The sequence below is a fragment of the Telmatherina bonti genome (assembly GCF_933228915.1).
Source record: "Telmatherina bonti genome assembly, chromosome: 1".
Taxonomy (NCBI): Eukaryota; Metazoa; Chordata; class Actinopteri; order Atheriniformes; family Telmatherinidae; genus Telmatherina; species Telmatherina bonti.
In genome coordinates, this window is record NC_136619.1 from 38375370 (window position 1) to 38392029 (window position 16660).

General features: G+C 37.3%; 2 protein-coding genes across 4 annotated transcripts in view; both read right to left on the bottom strand.

Annotated features, from left to right (window-relative positions):
- Positions 1–7961, bottom strand: part of prmt3 (protein arginine methyltransferase 3) — a 53582-nt gene extending 45621 nt beyond the window's left edge. Inside the window, exons 1-8 of the mRNA XM_079245443.1 lie at positions 7938–7961; positions 7564–7699; positions 7085–7167; positions 6953–7002; positions 6726–6831; positions 3990–4155; positions 3379–3520; positions 2210–2275 (exon numbers count right to left, since the gene is read on the bottom strand). Coding sequence (XP_079101569.1) covers positions 2210–2275; positions 3379–3520; positions 3990–4155; positions 6726–6831; positions 6953–7002; positions 7085–7167; positions 7564–7699; positions 7938–7959 — 771 coding nt within the window. The 5' untranslated portion in view covers positions 7960–7961. The remainder of the gene's footprint in view (positions 1–2209; positions 2276–3378; positions 3521–3989; positions 4156–6725; positions 6832–6952; positions 7003–7084; positions 7168–7563; positions 7700–7937) is intronic.
- Positions 7962–11154: 3193 nt separating this feature from the next.
- htatip2 (HIV-1 Tat interactive protein 2) lies at positions 11155–16546 on the bottom strand. Of its 3 annotated transcripts, XM_079241821.1 has the most exons (8): positions 16320–16546; positions 16202–16247; positions 15211–15400; positions 15023–15130; positions 13318–13455; positions 13153–13214; positions 11935–12167; positions 11155–11776 (listed from the first exon to the last, which is right to left on the bottom strand). In XM_079241821.1, exons 3-7 carry the CDS (start codon positions 15397–15399, stop codon positions 11951–11953), a joined length of 714 nt encoding a protein of 237 aa, XP_079097947.1. In that variant the 5' UTR covers position 15400; positions 16202–16247; positions 16320–16546; the 3' UTR covers positions 11155–11776; positions 11935–11950. The 3 variants fall into 3 exon arrangements, with proteins under 3 accessions (XP_079097947.1, XP_079097946.1, XP_079097945.1); XM_079241820.1 differs by having other exon boundaries at positions 15023–15076; positions 16202–16546; XM_079241819.1 differs by having other exon boundaries at positions 16202–16546.
- Between the last annotated feature and the right edge of the window lie 114 nt (positions 16547–16660).

Genomic DNA, 16660 nt, shown 5'->3' on the forward strand with positions numbered 1-16660 from the left:
TTTCGACTGATTCACACAGTTACATCAATAAGTATCCTTAAGACGAAACAAAAACCAAAATTGAGCAACTTGGAACCCAACTAGCCGTCTACATGTCAATCACTTTGCAGTGCAGACTGACTGTACTATTAGCTTGGTATGAAGACTTTTTGCAAAGATGGTACAAAAATCTGTCGAGATCCAGGGTTGTAACAATAAACCTTTTGACAATCCTTTCAGGGAGTTCCTCACTTTGCTTTTAAACTGTGAGCTTAGAGTCTTTGCATACAGCCGACTCAGGATCAACCTCAGAGAAACTGAGCAAGTCAAACTCATCTCAGTGAAGTAGCAGGAAGGCCATGTTGCTTAGGACGATGAACTATTTTGATAAATTGTTGTTCAAACAAGGAGGACAAAGATAAACATGACAAAAGAAGGTATTTTCTAGAATTGTGTCACTTTTGCTGGCATGACCTCTGCATACTTATTTTAGCAACTCCCTGAAACTTTTCACTTTGTCTTAAAACGTTTTCTGCTGCAACTCTTAAAGTCACCTCTGTTATTCATGAAAGCGTTAAAAGTAGAGGCGTTCCTGAATAACTTATTCTGATAGGATGTAATCTTTCATTTTCAAGTGACAAAATTTTAAATATGAAGAGTAAATATTTGCCCAAGGAAGTATTATTAACATAGCCAGAAATCTACCATTCATGCATCCTGGTTGAAAATCAAAGTGGCAATCATTTACACATTTCAGCTGAAGTTATGAAAGCTACCACATTAACTTTGTACACATTATATGTTCCAGGCAGATAATTCATAATTAAAAGTAGATCATAGTAAATAAATCTGAAGGTGATAACAAAAGGCACTTTGAGTAAACATGCAAATAAAAAGATGACAATGTCAAACTCGTACAGGTTACCAAAAGCAGGATTTTTTTATGGTTAGGTAAAGAAACCACAAGTGACCATGAAAAAAGCTGGTTTCTTACCACCTATTTTAAATATTTAGTAATATAACATGATAAACACAGTTTGTGTTGCTATAATCTAAAAGTTCTGTTAATTTCTATTTTCTCAGGAGATCTGTACTGAAATAAATGAGAATAGTATATTGTAATAAACTTATTTAAATCTATCAAGAGTACACAACATACAATGCATGTAAAAGAAAAATACAATCAATTATATGTATGAAATAAAATGCATTTTACCGTGCAGTTTGTCATTTTTGCCTTTTCTGCCTCAGTGAACTCTGCTGTTCTTTTAAGATTTAGTTTTTGAACCATTGTATGAAAATGTTTGGTGTAAGTTTTTCTTTACTGATTAAACACATCAGCATCAGCTTCTAAATGATTTTACAGTTCGATTCATTCATCATGGTGTCATGCTGGAAAAGTTTTGATGAACTGTGCAAATCTTAACTAAACCATGACAAGTGATGATTAGCTGCTGTTATTTACTTTAGTGTGTGGGTTAAATCAGAAGGTTTAGTTACCTGAGTGTTAAGTTTGAAATGACGCGCCTGCATCATGTGGTAAATGACCGTCTCTACCAAAAGTTCAGATTTGTTCATCTGCTAAACAACCCAGACATGGGAGCGATGATGCAACCACCTAAATATAACACTGTTTTTAGCTGTGTCTCTAAAGTAAGCTTCCCGCTGTTGCCAACACACTGCTAACACAACAGAACACACCCCTTTGTTCCTTTTCTATCTGAAACAAGAATATCATGTGTTTTTCTCCATCTATCAGTTACTGTAGAAGGAGATGCTTCTTTCTCTGCAGACTGCATCAACCTGACAGGGATAATGTACGTTCCCATCAACCCGAGCAGCCTCATCCCAGCACTAACCAGCAGCCGCCCATATAATGGATGGTCATGATACAGACCACTGCTTCCTGCAACTAAACACAGCAGGCAAGAGAAAGGTGGGGGGGGGGGGTTCGGAGGTTTTTTTTTTTCCTTTTTGTGGAGGTTGTTGGGTGTTGTGGGTTTTGGTGGTGGATTACACGTCTGTTATCAGGACTCTACAGTCGACACTCAAGGTGCTAATAGAGAGCCGTACTGTGCTTTAAATCAGACATTATCGCCTTATTCATGTCTCTTCAGGAAAACGCTCGCGTCTTTTCTTTTTAATAGGCTGTGCTGCACATTACGCGTGCGACTTTACTAGTTACTAACAAATGAATGCAAACGCCCTCCGTTGCATTGCTGCGGCTCACCTTGTCCCTGAACACTTCAGGGTTGCTGTACATGAAGTCACGGTAACTCTCCGTCCGCACTTCATCCTGCAGACAGAACAGTCAGAAATAAGAATATACGCACATACATGTCAAACCATGGATGTTTTCAGTGATTCAGAAGACAAAATATCAAACAGAATGAGGAGCATTTCATGGAAATTTCACAGCAAATCTATGAGATAAACACAACCAATGGGGACTCTGGTTATTTCCTTGTGGAAGTTGGGTCAAGACTCACTAATTAACCTGCCAATCAAATCTGCCCACAAATCAAAGCAGCTACTCTCTGGAGGGGGTAAAGGCTGCAGAATCTGAATTTATGAAAAAAATATAGTGAAAAAAGGTTGGTCCAGGGTGAGGTGGGAGGAAACCTGTGCTTGTGTAAAGGGATGGTGTTATATGATGACGTTCGCACAAGTTACCATCCAAATTTTACAACAGCAAATATCCATCCTGCTGGCGAGGGAATAATGGCCGTCACAAGTCAAACATTTTCTGTAGACTTCTACAAATTACTTCTGTAAAAGCTCTCCGACTAAAAAACATAAAAGTCTATCAACGTTTTCCTAAGAAAAGGTCTCAACCACACACAGACTGCGTCATAAGGGATGCACCTGACTCAGACCCGAGTGACACTTGACCACATTCTACTGCAGTCGACGTCACGTGTCCACAGTCCCTCCTGATGCTCTGATGGAGTTTTCAGACTGACGCACATGCAACGCAAAACTTAACAGTACTAAGCACCAATCAGGGCAGCCAGTAGGGATATGTCTAAGTACTGCGGTAAGTGGAACAGTGCAGTAGAGAGAAAGAGAGCGCTAACACCCCTCCAGCCCATGCATACACACACAGAAGCCCCTTCAGGATGCACTGAAAGTCTCAGTGCTTTAAAGTGGGTAAAAATTCATTTCCATCTCCTGTGGCAATTGTGATTTTTTTTTTTTTACTCGACAGCTCAGTAGCTGAATGTGTCTTCTCCTGTGCATAAGGGTGACCGTTATCATTTATATGCTGCGGCAAAGTTTTTCAGCCATGATGTGCGCTGAAGGTTCTTCCATCACTGTAAAGACGCTTATTTATGACACACATGACTTATGAGACCAGCACGCTTCATAAGTATGCACATGTGTTTGCACAACTCAGACCTTCAGCATCTCCTCATGGATGCCGTAATGACCGTACGAGCTAAAGTAGGCCTCGTCCTCATCCTCGCGGAGCTCAGCCACAGTGCCCAGGTTACTGAGTTTACTGGTTTCTGCATTCAGCACCAAACCCTGAGCCAGGAGCCTGAAACAAAGGAGGAGATTTGCAGGTAACTTTCTCTGCAGGGACGTAAGACAAAAGCAGCAACCAGAAAGTGGAAGGCACACACAGTCTTCATGCAGGACGAAGCTGTAAATGGAGAAGATGGGAGGCATTCATCTTCCTAACTCTCCTCCACGTCCACCTCACCGGCTCTCTTTCTGTAATTTTCCCTTATTGCCCCCCCACCTACCTCCATCCTCACTCTAGTCTTCCTACTGCAGTGGAATTTTCCCTTCCCTCTTTTTTTTTTTTTTTTTTTTAAATCCTTCCCTTTGCTCCAAACTTCTTCCATAAGGTACCTCATTTAATATTTGTCATACTGAGTTCACTATGTCCCCCTGCTGGCCCAAAGACTGTATTACAGGCACAACAACCTGCACTAGACGCATTAAGTTTCTAAAAGCTTAAAAAACAAAAAAAAAATCACAGCTTGAAAAAAAATGTAACTGACTTGAGTTTGTGTAGATCCTCCATGGCTCTGGCCAATGCCTCTTCTGAACAGCGAGCTCTCTCCTCCGCAGCTTGTGCCCGGTGCAGCAGAACATCATGAGCCTCAGCTCTGGAGGACAGACATGCTGACGAGCACGTCCCCTCACCGCCATAGAGCTCCTCAGGGTCTGACAGAAAGACGGGGAGAAGTACCAGATCTGTCTGCATTTCAAATTGCTGATAAAGGACATTTTACACAACTGTAAAATGAAGCAATGTGGAATTTTATATAGATTTTGAAGTGACTGACAATACTTTGTCTTTTTTGTCAAGAAATTTTAATGAACTTGACAACAAATAAATAAAAAACAAAGATCTTCAGACATTTTCCTTAAAATAACCAATGAAACTGTGAGTAATCCATCCTGTGGTTGGTGTTAAAGTTCAGCTACTGCACTGCCATGATCTGAAATGACATGTATTCTAACCAGAGGATATAATCAATATTAGTTGCCAAAGTTGTCAAAATCCATGATTTTTTTTTTTTTTTTTTAAACACATAATTGCATGAGACTCGGGTGATTAGATCACAAGTGGGTATTACCATGTCCAGATTAAAACATTTTCTCAACACTTACTGATCACTTTCAATGGGGGAAAAAAATCTTCAAGCTCTCATGTTACTTTAATACAAAGGTCTCCAACTCGGTCCTACGAGGCTCGCAATCCAACAAGTTTCCCAGGTATTTCTGCTGCAACACGCCTGAATCCAGTTTAAATGGATCTTCACAAACAATCAATGAATTAAATCAGCTGTGTTGGAGAAAGGGTCCATGGAAAAACCTGCTGGATTGCGGACCTCGTAGGACTGAGTTGGAGACCTCTGCTTTTATATATTAAAACTCCAGCTTTAACAGTCAGCAATAAGAGCACAGTTGGCACAAGTTTGGCAGGTAAATGAAGCGAATCATTTTCGTTATTAGAGCTGAGAGCATTTTGAGCTGCACAACATATGAAACGTGACATAAAGCCTGAATGCTTGTGTTAGCACTACATTTTCCATGATGCATCATGTATCCACTGGCTGTGTGTATCCTGTGATGTAAGTGGCGTTTATGAACTATTGCCTGAATAAATTGCAGCTGAATGATTATCAAATTTTAAAAATGATGTGTCGACTAAACACAAAGATGTGGTTGGAAGGCATGTAGAACGAGGCTAATTACAAGAAAGGAAAGGAGGTTGGAGACTAGGTCAAGAACAAAAGAGGTGGTGAGAGATCCTGAGATCTGGCATGTAGATAGTTTATGCTCATGCAGGCCAAAGTTCGTACATAAATGCAAACACCATGTTACGGGATAAAACAGATTCACACACAGACTGAAGATCCCGGTTCTGATTAGAGCACTGAAGACATCTGATAACGTGTTGATTAAATAAGGAGGTAAGATGAACATTTAAGATGGATTATTTAGTTTAAAGTCTATCATTTTGAATTAGATGAGAGAATAAATTACTTGCCGTTTCTTGCTAGAAAAAAAAATTATGAGAGAATGATATTGGGCTTTTTTTAATATTAAAAATAAAATAAATGTATATAAGAAAGAAATGATTAAATACATTCAGGTGTTCATAAATTCTGGCTTTTCTGCCCAAGCAAAAAAATTGGCAAGAACATTTCATGACTGGTAACTTTTGGAAACTATCAGCTACATGGCTGGTTATTAAACAAAACGTTTAAAAGGGTGCTATTATGGTTTTTTAAGTTTTATGAGCTTTCTACAGTGTTACAGTGTTGAATCCTCATCAGACATGTGAACGACACTGTTTTTTATCACCTAAACGCATGTTTGAGTTTGAGTTCCAGGACTATCTCCGTTCGGTTTCCATAGCGACAAAAAACGCGTCGTTTTAGAGAGTTTTTTCTACTTCAAAATCCTTGTGACGTCCCGGGGGATAATGTTCGGTGATTGGTTACCTTCTACTGGTTAACAAGGGCATGTACAAATACATCAGGCGGGTGGAAAACGTGGGATAAAGTTATTTCCAACGATGGCTGGTGAGTTTACCAAAGAGAGACATCCTGCTGCATTCGTTGCTGTGGGTTGCTGTTTTCCACTTCGTTTTCAGGGTCTGATTCAGGTTCCAACATGTAGGGCTGTATGCTATGTGTTGACATTGTATTTAGTTTCTTTTATTGAGTTCATATGAGCCTAATCCTTCTGTTTATGAGATGTTACAATGACGGCAAAAGCAGTCGCGTTGCGCGCTCCCGATGTAGTGCAGTGGCGGGAGGCGGGGCTTAATGCAGAAGAGTCTCAATCCACTCGTTTTGCCCACAGGCTGATCTGAGCCTACGGAGAGGGTCGGTCTGAAATAAATAAATGATTTGTGACAATAATTTGATCAATCCCAGCCCTTCTGGTCTCAGAAATAAAAATAAATTAGCCTGAAAAGCACATAATAGTTCCACTTTAATTAGAGCCCTTACAGGAACATATAAGTTACTCATTCAACATTCAACCCAGTGGCTAAATCTATAGTGATTTCAGATGTATTTTCTCGTTAAAGGAAATGGATTAGCTATCTTTCATTTCCAGTTTGAACTCAAGCTGGTCATGTTGGTAGCACTGATAAATATAACTGTACAAATATCCAGCAATTGTGCTGTATGGGAAAACTTTCTGGACTGAAATATGCGTTAAACACAGTAAGAACAAAAGGCATAACACCAGTGTGCTTAAATAAAAAGCAGTACCCGTTTGAAGGAGCGGGTCATCCTGCAACACCGGTCGCAGGAAGTCTTCGCTCTCCCAGGGTAAGGGGCCATCTGGCAGCCCTGTCAGGCAAGACGAGCTACATTTCTATGCAAACAAATGCAAAAATGGTAAAGCTCTACAAAATAGTCAGTGCAGAATTGAAAATATCCACAACACAACACACAGTAGTGTGTAAAAGATGTGATGCAGTGGCAGAAGTACTTACTGTTGACCGAATGAAGTTGATCATTTTTATGTAGCCATAATCATCCAAACCTAATGAAGAAAAAATAAGTCGGCCACTTCAACACATCGTGTGGTCTTTTTTAATGTGCAGAGAGAAACGGTGTGCTCTTACTGTGTTTTCTTATTACATCTACGAGGTTGATCTGGTGCTCAGATGTGCAATGCTGCAGGGTGGCAGGTACAGAGCTTAGCAACCTGAATAAATGAAGAAATGAGAACACATTTGGGGACATATGCTCAACTACGGAGCCCACAGCATCATGATGAAAATAGATTCTCAGGTCTGTTGTGCAAAAACATTCATCTTCATTTACAAAAAAGTCGTAATAATCACAATGAACCTTGAATTTTTACCGAAGTTGCATATTTAAGTTAAATGTAGTTTACTTACATTTAAAAAAAAATAGTGCAAACATAAGCCCATCAACTTGTTTGATGTTATATTTAAAGATTCAACTCAATACAAGGAAAATAAAGCACAAAGTTGTGTAAATATGCAGGAAAATAAGAACTTTCATAACAAATTTGTTTTTACAATAATTTAAGTAGCGCAATTTATGACAAAAGTATAATGGTGTATTCCGATCTCACCTGTCACAAAACAGACAGGTAACTGGCTGACTGTCCTCCTCCATCCACTGCCACTGTTCATCTTCATCATCATCATCATCATCATCATCATCTCCGTCAGAGAGTTCAGGCATCTCATCAGCAGCTTTATCGCAATCTGTCAAAATTAAACTGCTTTACAAATTTTTCCATGCAAAAGCTTTTATAAAAGCTGTTTTGCATCACGTCACAATCATTACCACGGATGAAAATATCGCTTCTGTAGAAATAACCAGACTAAACACTAAATTCAATGAACAAATATATACAAACAAACACCGCTAGACAAAGAGAGTTTTAACTTTTTAACAATTAAGTTGTTTTTAAGCAATTGATCGTTTATTTACAACACTCACGTGGGTCTGTGTATTCTGCCATGATGTCCAATGCTGCCGAGAAACTTCCTGCTCACGTTTGTTGACGTACTGACGTATCTGGCTTACGTCCTCATCACACAGACTGCAGTTTGCACAAATGCCACCAGAGGTCGCCAAGGTTTAGACAGATTTTCTTTTGCTTCTTTCCTTTTAGAAACCAAACAAATTAAAGAGACAATTGATTGAAACTGTAAAAGATTTTTTAAATACTTGACATAGTATAACAGTGTCTTATAGCTCCATTAAGACGTTTATACTATAATTATACATTATAATTATACAGTTATAAACAAAGACAGAAAAAGTAGGACACTGAAGACATTTAATAATAAACTAACCTGAATTCAAAAGGGGGAAAGTGTAAAATGGAACACAGCCACACGCAGTGTGGGAGAAATGACTTTTCTATTATTACACTATGTCACATTAAAGCATGCATATTCATATTGATAAATCATAAGGATAAATTTCCTTCAAATAAGTTTGGTCATTGACTATATTAGTCTTCAAATTGGGATTTTACATGTATTACAGCAACAAATATGGAAAATAAGTAAACTAATCATAATTCAAATTACAAAAGTTGTTTGGGATTACCTGTCGTTCAAAAATAAGTCAACATAAATGAAAATGAGCCATATGTGCCATATTTCAAATTATAACAGAGTTAGCAATTATGAAAACATCATTGTGACTACAGCATAATAAACAGAACATGTCAGGACTTAAGATTTAGCTTGTATGCATTCAGAAATGTTCAACTTCTTAATCAAAATGCTAACTTTACAAGCTGTAGAATAGATTGTGACGAAGTGTCACACCAACATGTCAACAAATAATCAAACTATAAAACTATTTCTTGTTTATCTTATATACATGTAAATAGGAAACATTTGGTAAATCAGTGCAAGGTTGTTCCATGTCCAGAAAAATGTGAAACCATGAACCAGAATGCATTATTTATTTAACTTGTGTTTGTAGCACAGTCGGTATCTTTTTTTAAAGACAGGGACAAATGCATACTTGAATCATACAAAGTAAATACCATGCATACAGGTTCTTAATTTGCTAACCTTGTCCCTTGGGTTGTTTTTATCTAAAGCAGGCATGGGCAACTCTGGTTCTGAATTGACACAAACCTGCAAGTGTTGAGTTTCCCTGTTTCAACACACCTGACAGATCAATGGATAATTAGCAGACTTGTGCAGTTTAATGTCAAGCCCTGTACAAATTTGCTAATTAGGTTTGATGTGTGTCAGATATGTTGCAGCAGGGAAACTCCCAACACCAGCAGGACTGCAGCCCCTCAAGAGTTGCCCAGCCTGATTACATTTACTCCTCACTTGCACTGTTAAAGCAGACTTTTCCTGATCAGGGTTGTTTGTCCTTGCATATGACTGGACCGGAGCAATTTAAAAACTGCAAAAAGAAAAAAGAAACATGTTTCATATCGAAAGAGGTATTTGTGTGTTTGAATAGGTCATGTGCACGTGCTTCCAGACTGTGCCTATAGAATTATAACAAAGACACAATTGCCAAACACAAAATTCTGGCAGCCGGGTCAGGCAAGATAAGCAACTGCAACTGTTTTGGTTCAACACACTGGCAAGTGATGCCACCAGAAACAGTTAGACAAGTATCTCCGTCCAATCTGTAGCATCCTCACAAGATCACAGAACAAAAAATGTTTTTGAAAAAGCAGCATGTTTAATTTGTCTGAATCAAGCTTTAAGTTGCTGAGCCAGTCAGGTTGGAAATGTCAGTTAAGGGCCAAAATACAGAAGAAGGCTTTGAAATGCAAAAAGGGAAAACATAGGAGAAATACTCCCAGTTTGGCCTTTTAATCCACTGATACAGCCGTTTATGCCATACACATGTAATGACATAAGCTATCAGAACAGTGCAAAGAGATTATAATGTATTTTTATAATACAATTCACGTGCAGTCTGTCAGAATAAATATGTATGAATGAAGAAAATGAATGTGCCATCCAGAAATGTAAAACTCCTAAAATTCATACAACTCGACTTGATGTCTTCAAACTTTAAGTTTCTCTATTATTGTATTACAATAATAATACATCCATAATTATTCAATACAAGAAAACTTTGTTTATCTACAGTAAGAAAGAAAAGTAAAACCTCTTGTTGAAGAAGAGACCACATTTGTACTGCTTGACTAAAGCATTATCTTAGTTTTGCAGGAAAAACAGGAAAAAAGTTGTACTTACAATTTAAAGCCCCTTGCTCGCAAAACATATTGACAATAATTAATTTTCTGCACTACAGGAAAATAGTTCTGTATTTTTGATATATCAGATTTAAAAAGCCCTAAAATGTTATTTGAAACAACTGTTGTCTGTCCTGGTTTTCTGAAAGCTTCAACGTCAACCAGCAACAGGAAGCAGTTCAACACAGCTGAAGCTCATTCTCCACTGATTGCTGCTGGAAGCTGCTGGAGAAGGACGACACTGATGGCTTCCCCAAACATTTCACAGGTAAATGTCTCTTCTTTTTCATTATTTTCTTTCTAAAGTCTTTGTATGGTTTCATTGGGGAATGATATTGTTCTATTCCTGTTTTGATAAATCACAGTCTCATATACAGTCTTTTACACATACAGTATGTGGTTTTAAATATAAACCTGAATATCTTTTAATTGGAGCTTGCAATTCTAATAAAACGTAAACTAAAAATGAGAAAAATTACAAAGTAAAATAGTTTTATACATATTTTATATTTTTAAATAGAGTTGCAAATGTTGACATTTGTTAATCAAATGGTCTTCAAGTTTATCTGCTTGTTTCCAGAAATCAAAATGTGCAACTAGATAACAAGAATTCAGTGGTTTTAGTTTCTATAAACATTGTAAAACATTTTTTTTTATTACCAAAAGCAGCCATTAAATTGACAACTACTTAAGTTCCGACCAGTCAATGGTTCCGACACATTGGTCAAAATTTATTGAGCAAAGTGTGTTAACCTCATTTCTCCACTAGAGGGTGCTGTTGGCTCAAGGACAGGATTTTTTATTCACCTATGTGCACAAAACCCATTTAAAGTAAGTTGTATACTGCATTGAAGTAAATGAAAATGCAGTAAAACAGTGAAAAGGAACAAAACTTTAATAATAAAAATTAAAACTGCACATTGCACCTTTGTGTCCATGCAGCTTTACTTTCACCAAACACCTCTATGCTTTGTGTCCATTAACACAGACATACAGTTTGTCCCATGAAAAATGTATTACACAAATACAACCTTAACCCAATTAATTATTCTTCTTGCTCACATTGGTAACTTTAAATAGATTGCATGAGACACAAAAAGAAGAAATAAATATCAGTTTATTCAAAATTGTTCCTCAAAATAAATTATATCAGAATAGTTTATTTTAAAAATTACATGCTTTTGTATGTTTGAGAGAAGTTTGAATCTAAAATTAAGAAATATGTTTGTTTTATAATACAACAGCATAGATCATGTGTACACCCAAAACATGCAAAACTGTATCTTTCCAATAATGAATTTAGTTAGTTAGTGGAGATATAAACATTTTCCAGATTCAACCATGTACGATCATTCTAACATATGATAAAGCACATGAACTGCATGGCAGAAATAAGCATGGATTTTAAGGCAGTGAAAAACGGTGGCAAGACTTCCCTGATGGTGATGTCACAAATATCATGGACGAAATAAATTAAACCAAATGCTGCTTAAATGTTTTGTTGCAAAACATATAAAGACATTTCACTGTTCAACTAATATGAAAATATGTTGATGTGCAATGCAGCTTCTTGTCGTCTATTTATAACCTGAAAGGAGAACAGAAAACAAATATTGTCAATTAGAAAGTCAGAAACTTTGATCTTTTGGTTCTTGGTTATGAAAACTACTGAAATTGACTCAGTATTTATAAATCATGACATACAAAAGTCAAGAAACATTTCTTGAGCAAAGTTTATCTCGTCACCTCTTCTCCTGATCATTTATTTCCCTGCACCTTTTCCCAGACTGGCTATAGCTTTGTTCTCCAGAATCTCAGTCTTCTGCTCAGACTGGAGCACCGTGTTGGACACCATTGCCTTTGCCACCATTTGGATAGGGACGGACATGGATGTTGAGCACACGGCAGAAACGGCCCCGAAGAACTTCCTGGCCAGCCACTCACCAGGGCGATTTTCCTGTCTGTCCACCAACAAAACCCTGTTGGACAAAAAAAAAAAAAAAAAAAAGGTACAATTTTCAGAATGAACTGGTTTTGATCAGATCACCACAGCAGTTCAGTTGGTTTCACCACATTTCTTTACTTTCTCCTTGTTAATATGTCTGTAGGACAATAATGACTTCAGAACACTTCATTTCCCAGAATTGATGCATAGCGTGGGTATGGCACCATAAGTGTGTAAAAGTAAAGCAAGAAAAACATTAGTAAGCATAGAATTTGTCATTTTAAAGCACAAATTCTGCACCATTTCTTTTACAGCAAGGAATAATGAGCATCACAATACCCTTTTAAAAATGCCCTGCTTTCTTTTTAAGCTAAAACCTGGTGTGTTTTTACAGCAATTTTCAGCGCTAACAAACCTTCCTCCAAATAGATGCTTTCTTTATTTAATTAGGCACATACACACAGAAAGTTATGAGTCTTCAATTTACAAGTGAAATTCACAGAAAAGGTATTAAAGTCCTGTTTCACTTATAATATATCGCAGTTAAGACATTTAAGTAGAAATGTGCTATGATAATTCCTTCATTTTTAAACAATTTAATGAAAGAAAAGCTAGCAGCCGTGGTGAGTATACCACAACATAAAATGTTGAAGTCTCAATAAGTTGTCATGTGTTCGGCGTCGTCTTGGTCTGCTGACGTCAAAATGTAGACAGTATAATGAAAAGTACTGTTTAAATACAAGTTGTCATTGAACCAGAACACTGAGTGGCGTATTGAAGATTCAGACACTTCTTTTGGATTTTTTTCGTGGTTAATCACGTTGTAAGAGAACAGCATGTTTAAGGTTAGAAAAGGTCACATTAAGTTCACCAATAAGGGTTTTAGCACATCTTAAGCAGATTCTGACACCATACCAAATATTTACAACTTTTTGTGAATATTGTGTGCAGACATTTCCTCTGATCCAGTCAGACAACAACACTTTCAACTTGTTAATCTAGTGATTGAGAGCACTCACCCTGGCCTGTAAATGGAGAATCTATCAAAACCCAGCGCCTCAATGTCTGCTTCCACTTGTCCCTGGACGAAAATTAGACTATATATTATTATAGTAAAATATCTGAGAGACACAAAGAAATAGTTATTTCAGTAAGTAGTATTTAGTACAAAAAGGTAATAAAACCTTGACTTGAAGGTAGAGAAATTTGCTGTTTTTATCGGCTCCTCTGGAGGATTCCAGGTTGAAGTGTGAACATCCTCCTGCTTTGGCAAGCTCAGCCGATTTCAGAACATAGTCGTGATCAACTCGGACGAATCCATCCTGAAACACAAGGAATTAAGATTAAAAACGACTTTCGGCTTTTAGATGACTTGAGAAATATTTTCTACAGCTGGCATGTCATTAGTATAGAAATGAGTGAACTAGCTGATTACAGTTTTTCACTTGGAAAGAAAATGATTAATGGGTTTGATCCAGTTTTGCTGTCAAGTCCAAAATCCACTGTTGGGACATTTTATCATTAATAATTGAGTCCGTTAGGAGTGAATATAAAAAAAAAAAAGAAATAATAAAAAAAAAATCACAGGTTGAGTCTCACATGAGTAAAAGAAAGCTGTCCAGTACACAATATTAAAACATTCTGGATTAACCACTGGGTAAAGCAGAAAACCAGAGCTGAATGGATGTGTTCTTCTGCTCTACAGGCAGTATGGTGTTAAAAATAGACCATTTCTCTGCTATATTTTCTGACTCCCAGTACTCAGGTGAAAATCAGACCTGCGCTCTGAATAATAAACACTACAAATGATTTAGCCACTGGAGTTAAGAAAAGATACTTAATTTTGTTGTTTCTTCTGTGATAAATAACTTAGAATTGCACAGATGCACACTGATCCTATTCAGGATGGAGCAGACACATAATCAGATTAATAGCAGCTTCAAAACTGAATATATACGGTATTTATCTAAAAGAAGCAAACAGATAGGACATTTTTGATCTCTGAAACTTTGCTGATTTATTTTCTTATTTTTTATTTTTTTAAAGGAATTGTGAGGAGCAAAAGTGTTCTCATGGAAAAGCTACATAATTAAATAAATCCATAAAATAAAATAAATTTTTGAAGAGAAATGATGAAATAATGGTACTACTGCGTATTACCTCCCAAGAATTGTTAGTAAATTGTTTACATATACACTTACGCTACTCACAAAAAAGTGAAGGACACTTGACCTGTTGAACATAAGAATTAGTCTAAAATGCAGATTACCTTTACAGGTGAACTTAATTTGACATGTGAAATTTTAAAGGCAATGGTAGAACTGTTCAACGTTATAGTACTTTAACCGGAAAAAAAAACCAAAACAAAGAAAGCAGTTGAACCGTGAATCAACCAATACATTTTCTGGTTTAGTTACAGCTCGTCTCTGAAAAGTTCCCACCGTCATACTTTTAACATTTACAATCACCAGACCAAGACGACACCGAACACACGACTAGTTATTGAGATGTTGGCATTTTTATGTTGTGGTATACACACTGATTAAGTAATTAGGAAATACATTATTCACCTTAAATCTCCTGCATGCATGATATGTTACTATGGCATGAACTTTTGGTTTTTGGTTTTTTTTTTTTCCTTTTTTATATAGTCCACCAAAAGTTTCATATCCTTAACTTGTTGTGAGAAGTAACTGCACAATAATATAATCTGTTTGCATTTGCAAACTTGATACCCTGGTTAGTTTATCATCCATTTTCTATTGAATAGTGTCAGCCATTACTGATAAAACTGCTTAGTCATTGTTGCTGCTGACAAGCCTATCAGATGGAAATGGATCACACCCCAGCAGTGAAACCTGCTTTTTGTGCTGAGTTTCGTGAACTCACAGCTCCTGCTTTTGCTCTGGTAGTTCCTAGACAGCAGTAGCCAACATCATGGCCCTGGAAGGCAGCAGCATATTCATCAAGCTTCTCAAAGTCAACCACCTCTTGTACCTGGAGGTGGAAAGAAAGATGTGTTCAAGACATTTTTAACTAGTGTATGATACTGGAAAAAGCGGTATCTACCCACTAACCAGGTTTTCATGTCCTTTTCTTTCAAAGGTCAGCTGTCTCCGTCCAATGAGAGTTATCTTGGAGAAGATGTTGCGCTCCAGTAACTCTTGAAACAACACTTTCCCTGTTTCTCCAGAAGCACCAAGAACAAAGCAGCTCTTGTTTTGGTCACGAAAGTTGTCCTCAAGGGTCTTCATGTCCTGAGTCATGCTGCAAGTCAAAGAAGAGACGAGGATCTGTTAACACCTTGCATGTGTGCAGGTAATGGCAAAACAAAACAGGAGTCTGGTCTGACATTCTCTCAATGTCCATAAAAGCGGAGCTATAACACATCTGATATTAAACTGGTTGAAACAGATATATAATAGAGAGGCGCCATATGGGGGGGGGGGGGGTTAGGAAGAGTCTAAGGGCCCCATGACTTGATAGGGGCCCAAAAAGAAAGCATATAGCAGTAATATAAACTGATAAACCATTTATATTAAAAAATAACCAAGTTAGATGTATGCACTGTGATTTAACCCTTTATAGGGCACTCAAAGAAATACCTTGAAATGAGTAATTAACCTAAAACTGTCCTCCTGGTATGAACCAAGACTTCCATTCTGTTGTTACATTAACAAAAATAGTTTGATGCTGAATATAAAAGAAAACAAAGTGTTAAAATATAGTCGCTTGCCCCATAAATGGTTAAACACAGCCCTAGGTCTTTATTATTCCCAAAGCTTTAAAAAAAAAAAAAAAAAAAAAAAAAAAAAAAAAAAATCAGCTTGAAGTAATTGAAGCAAAAACAAAAATCTAAAATTTGCTATCAAGTAGTGGGGTCTATCTCTGCCACTGTCTTTCATAGGACCCAAAATCCCTGGTGGCGCCCCTGGTATAATAAGATATACCGAGCGTACAATTCAGTACCATTTCTGTTTCCACACATGTTCCCATTCAGAAAACCAGTATCTGCATGCAGAGAAGGTGTGGAAACCAGTAGTCATTAACAGGCTCGCGGTGTTTTACCTGGTATATTTAACCGGAACGGGGTCGTCGAAATAATACAAAATCACTGCAAAGACAACAATAAGAACCGTCAGAAGGCTGGTCGCTTTTCCCAGGCTGGTACAGAGCACTTTCATACCAGCTGTTGTTAGGGGCAATGGTTATAGTGAGGAAGACTTCCTGGTTGCTTCGTTTCCTACGAGGTGTCGTCTTCCTGGTTCCCTGTCAGGCTGATGAATCACGGCAACTCAAGTTATCGTTGCCTTCATAACTCTGTGGGGGAAACATCTGAAGAGATTAAAGAATAATTTACACATTTTTATTATTTCAAGCTGTGAATTTAAATGTTTAAAGCCAATCTGGGTCTCAATTTTCTATCAAAGATGACGCGCTTTGGATGACGCATGCGCACTGGAATTTTAAAGGGCTCCCGTTCACATTCGTGCAGCATCAGCTGATCTGTTTATCCAAGCAGAATAT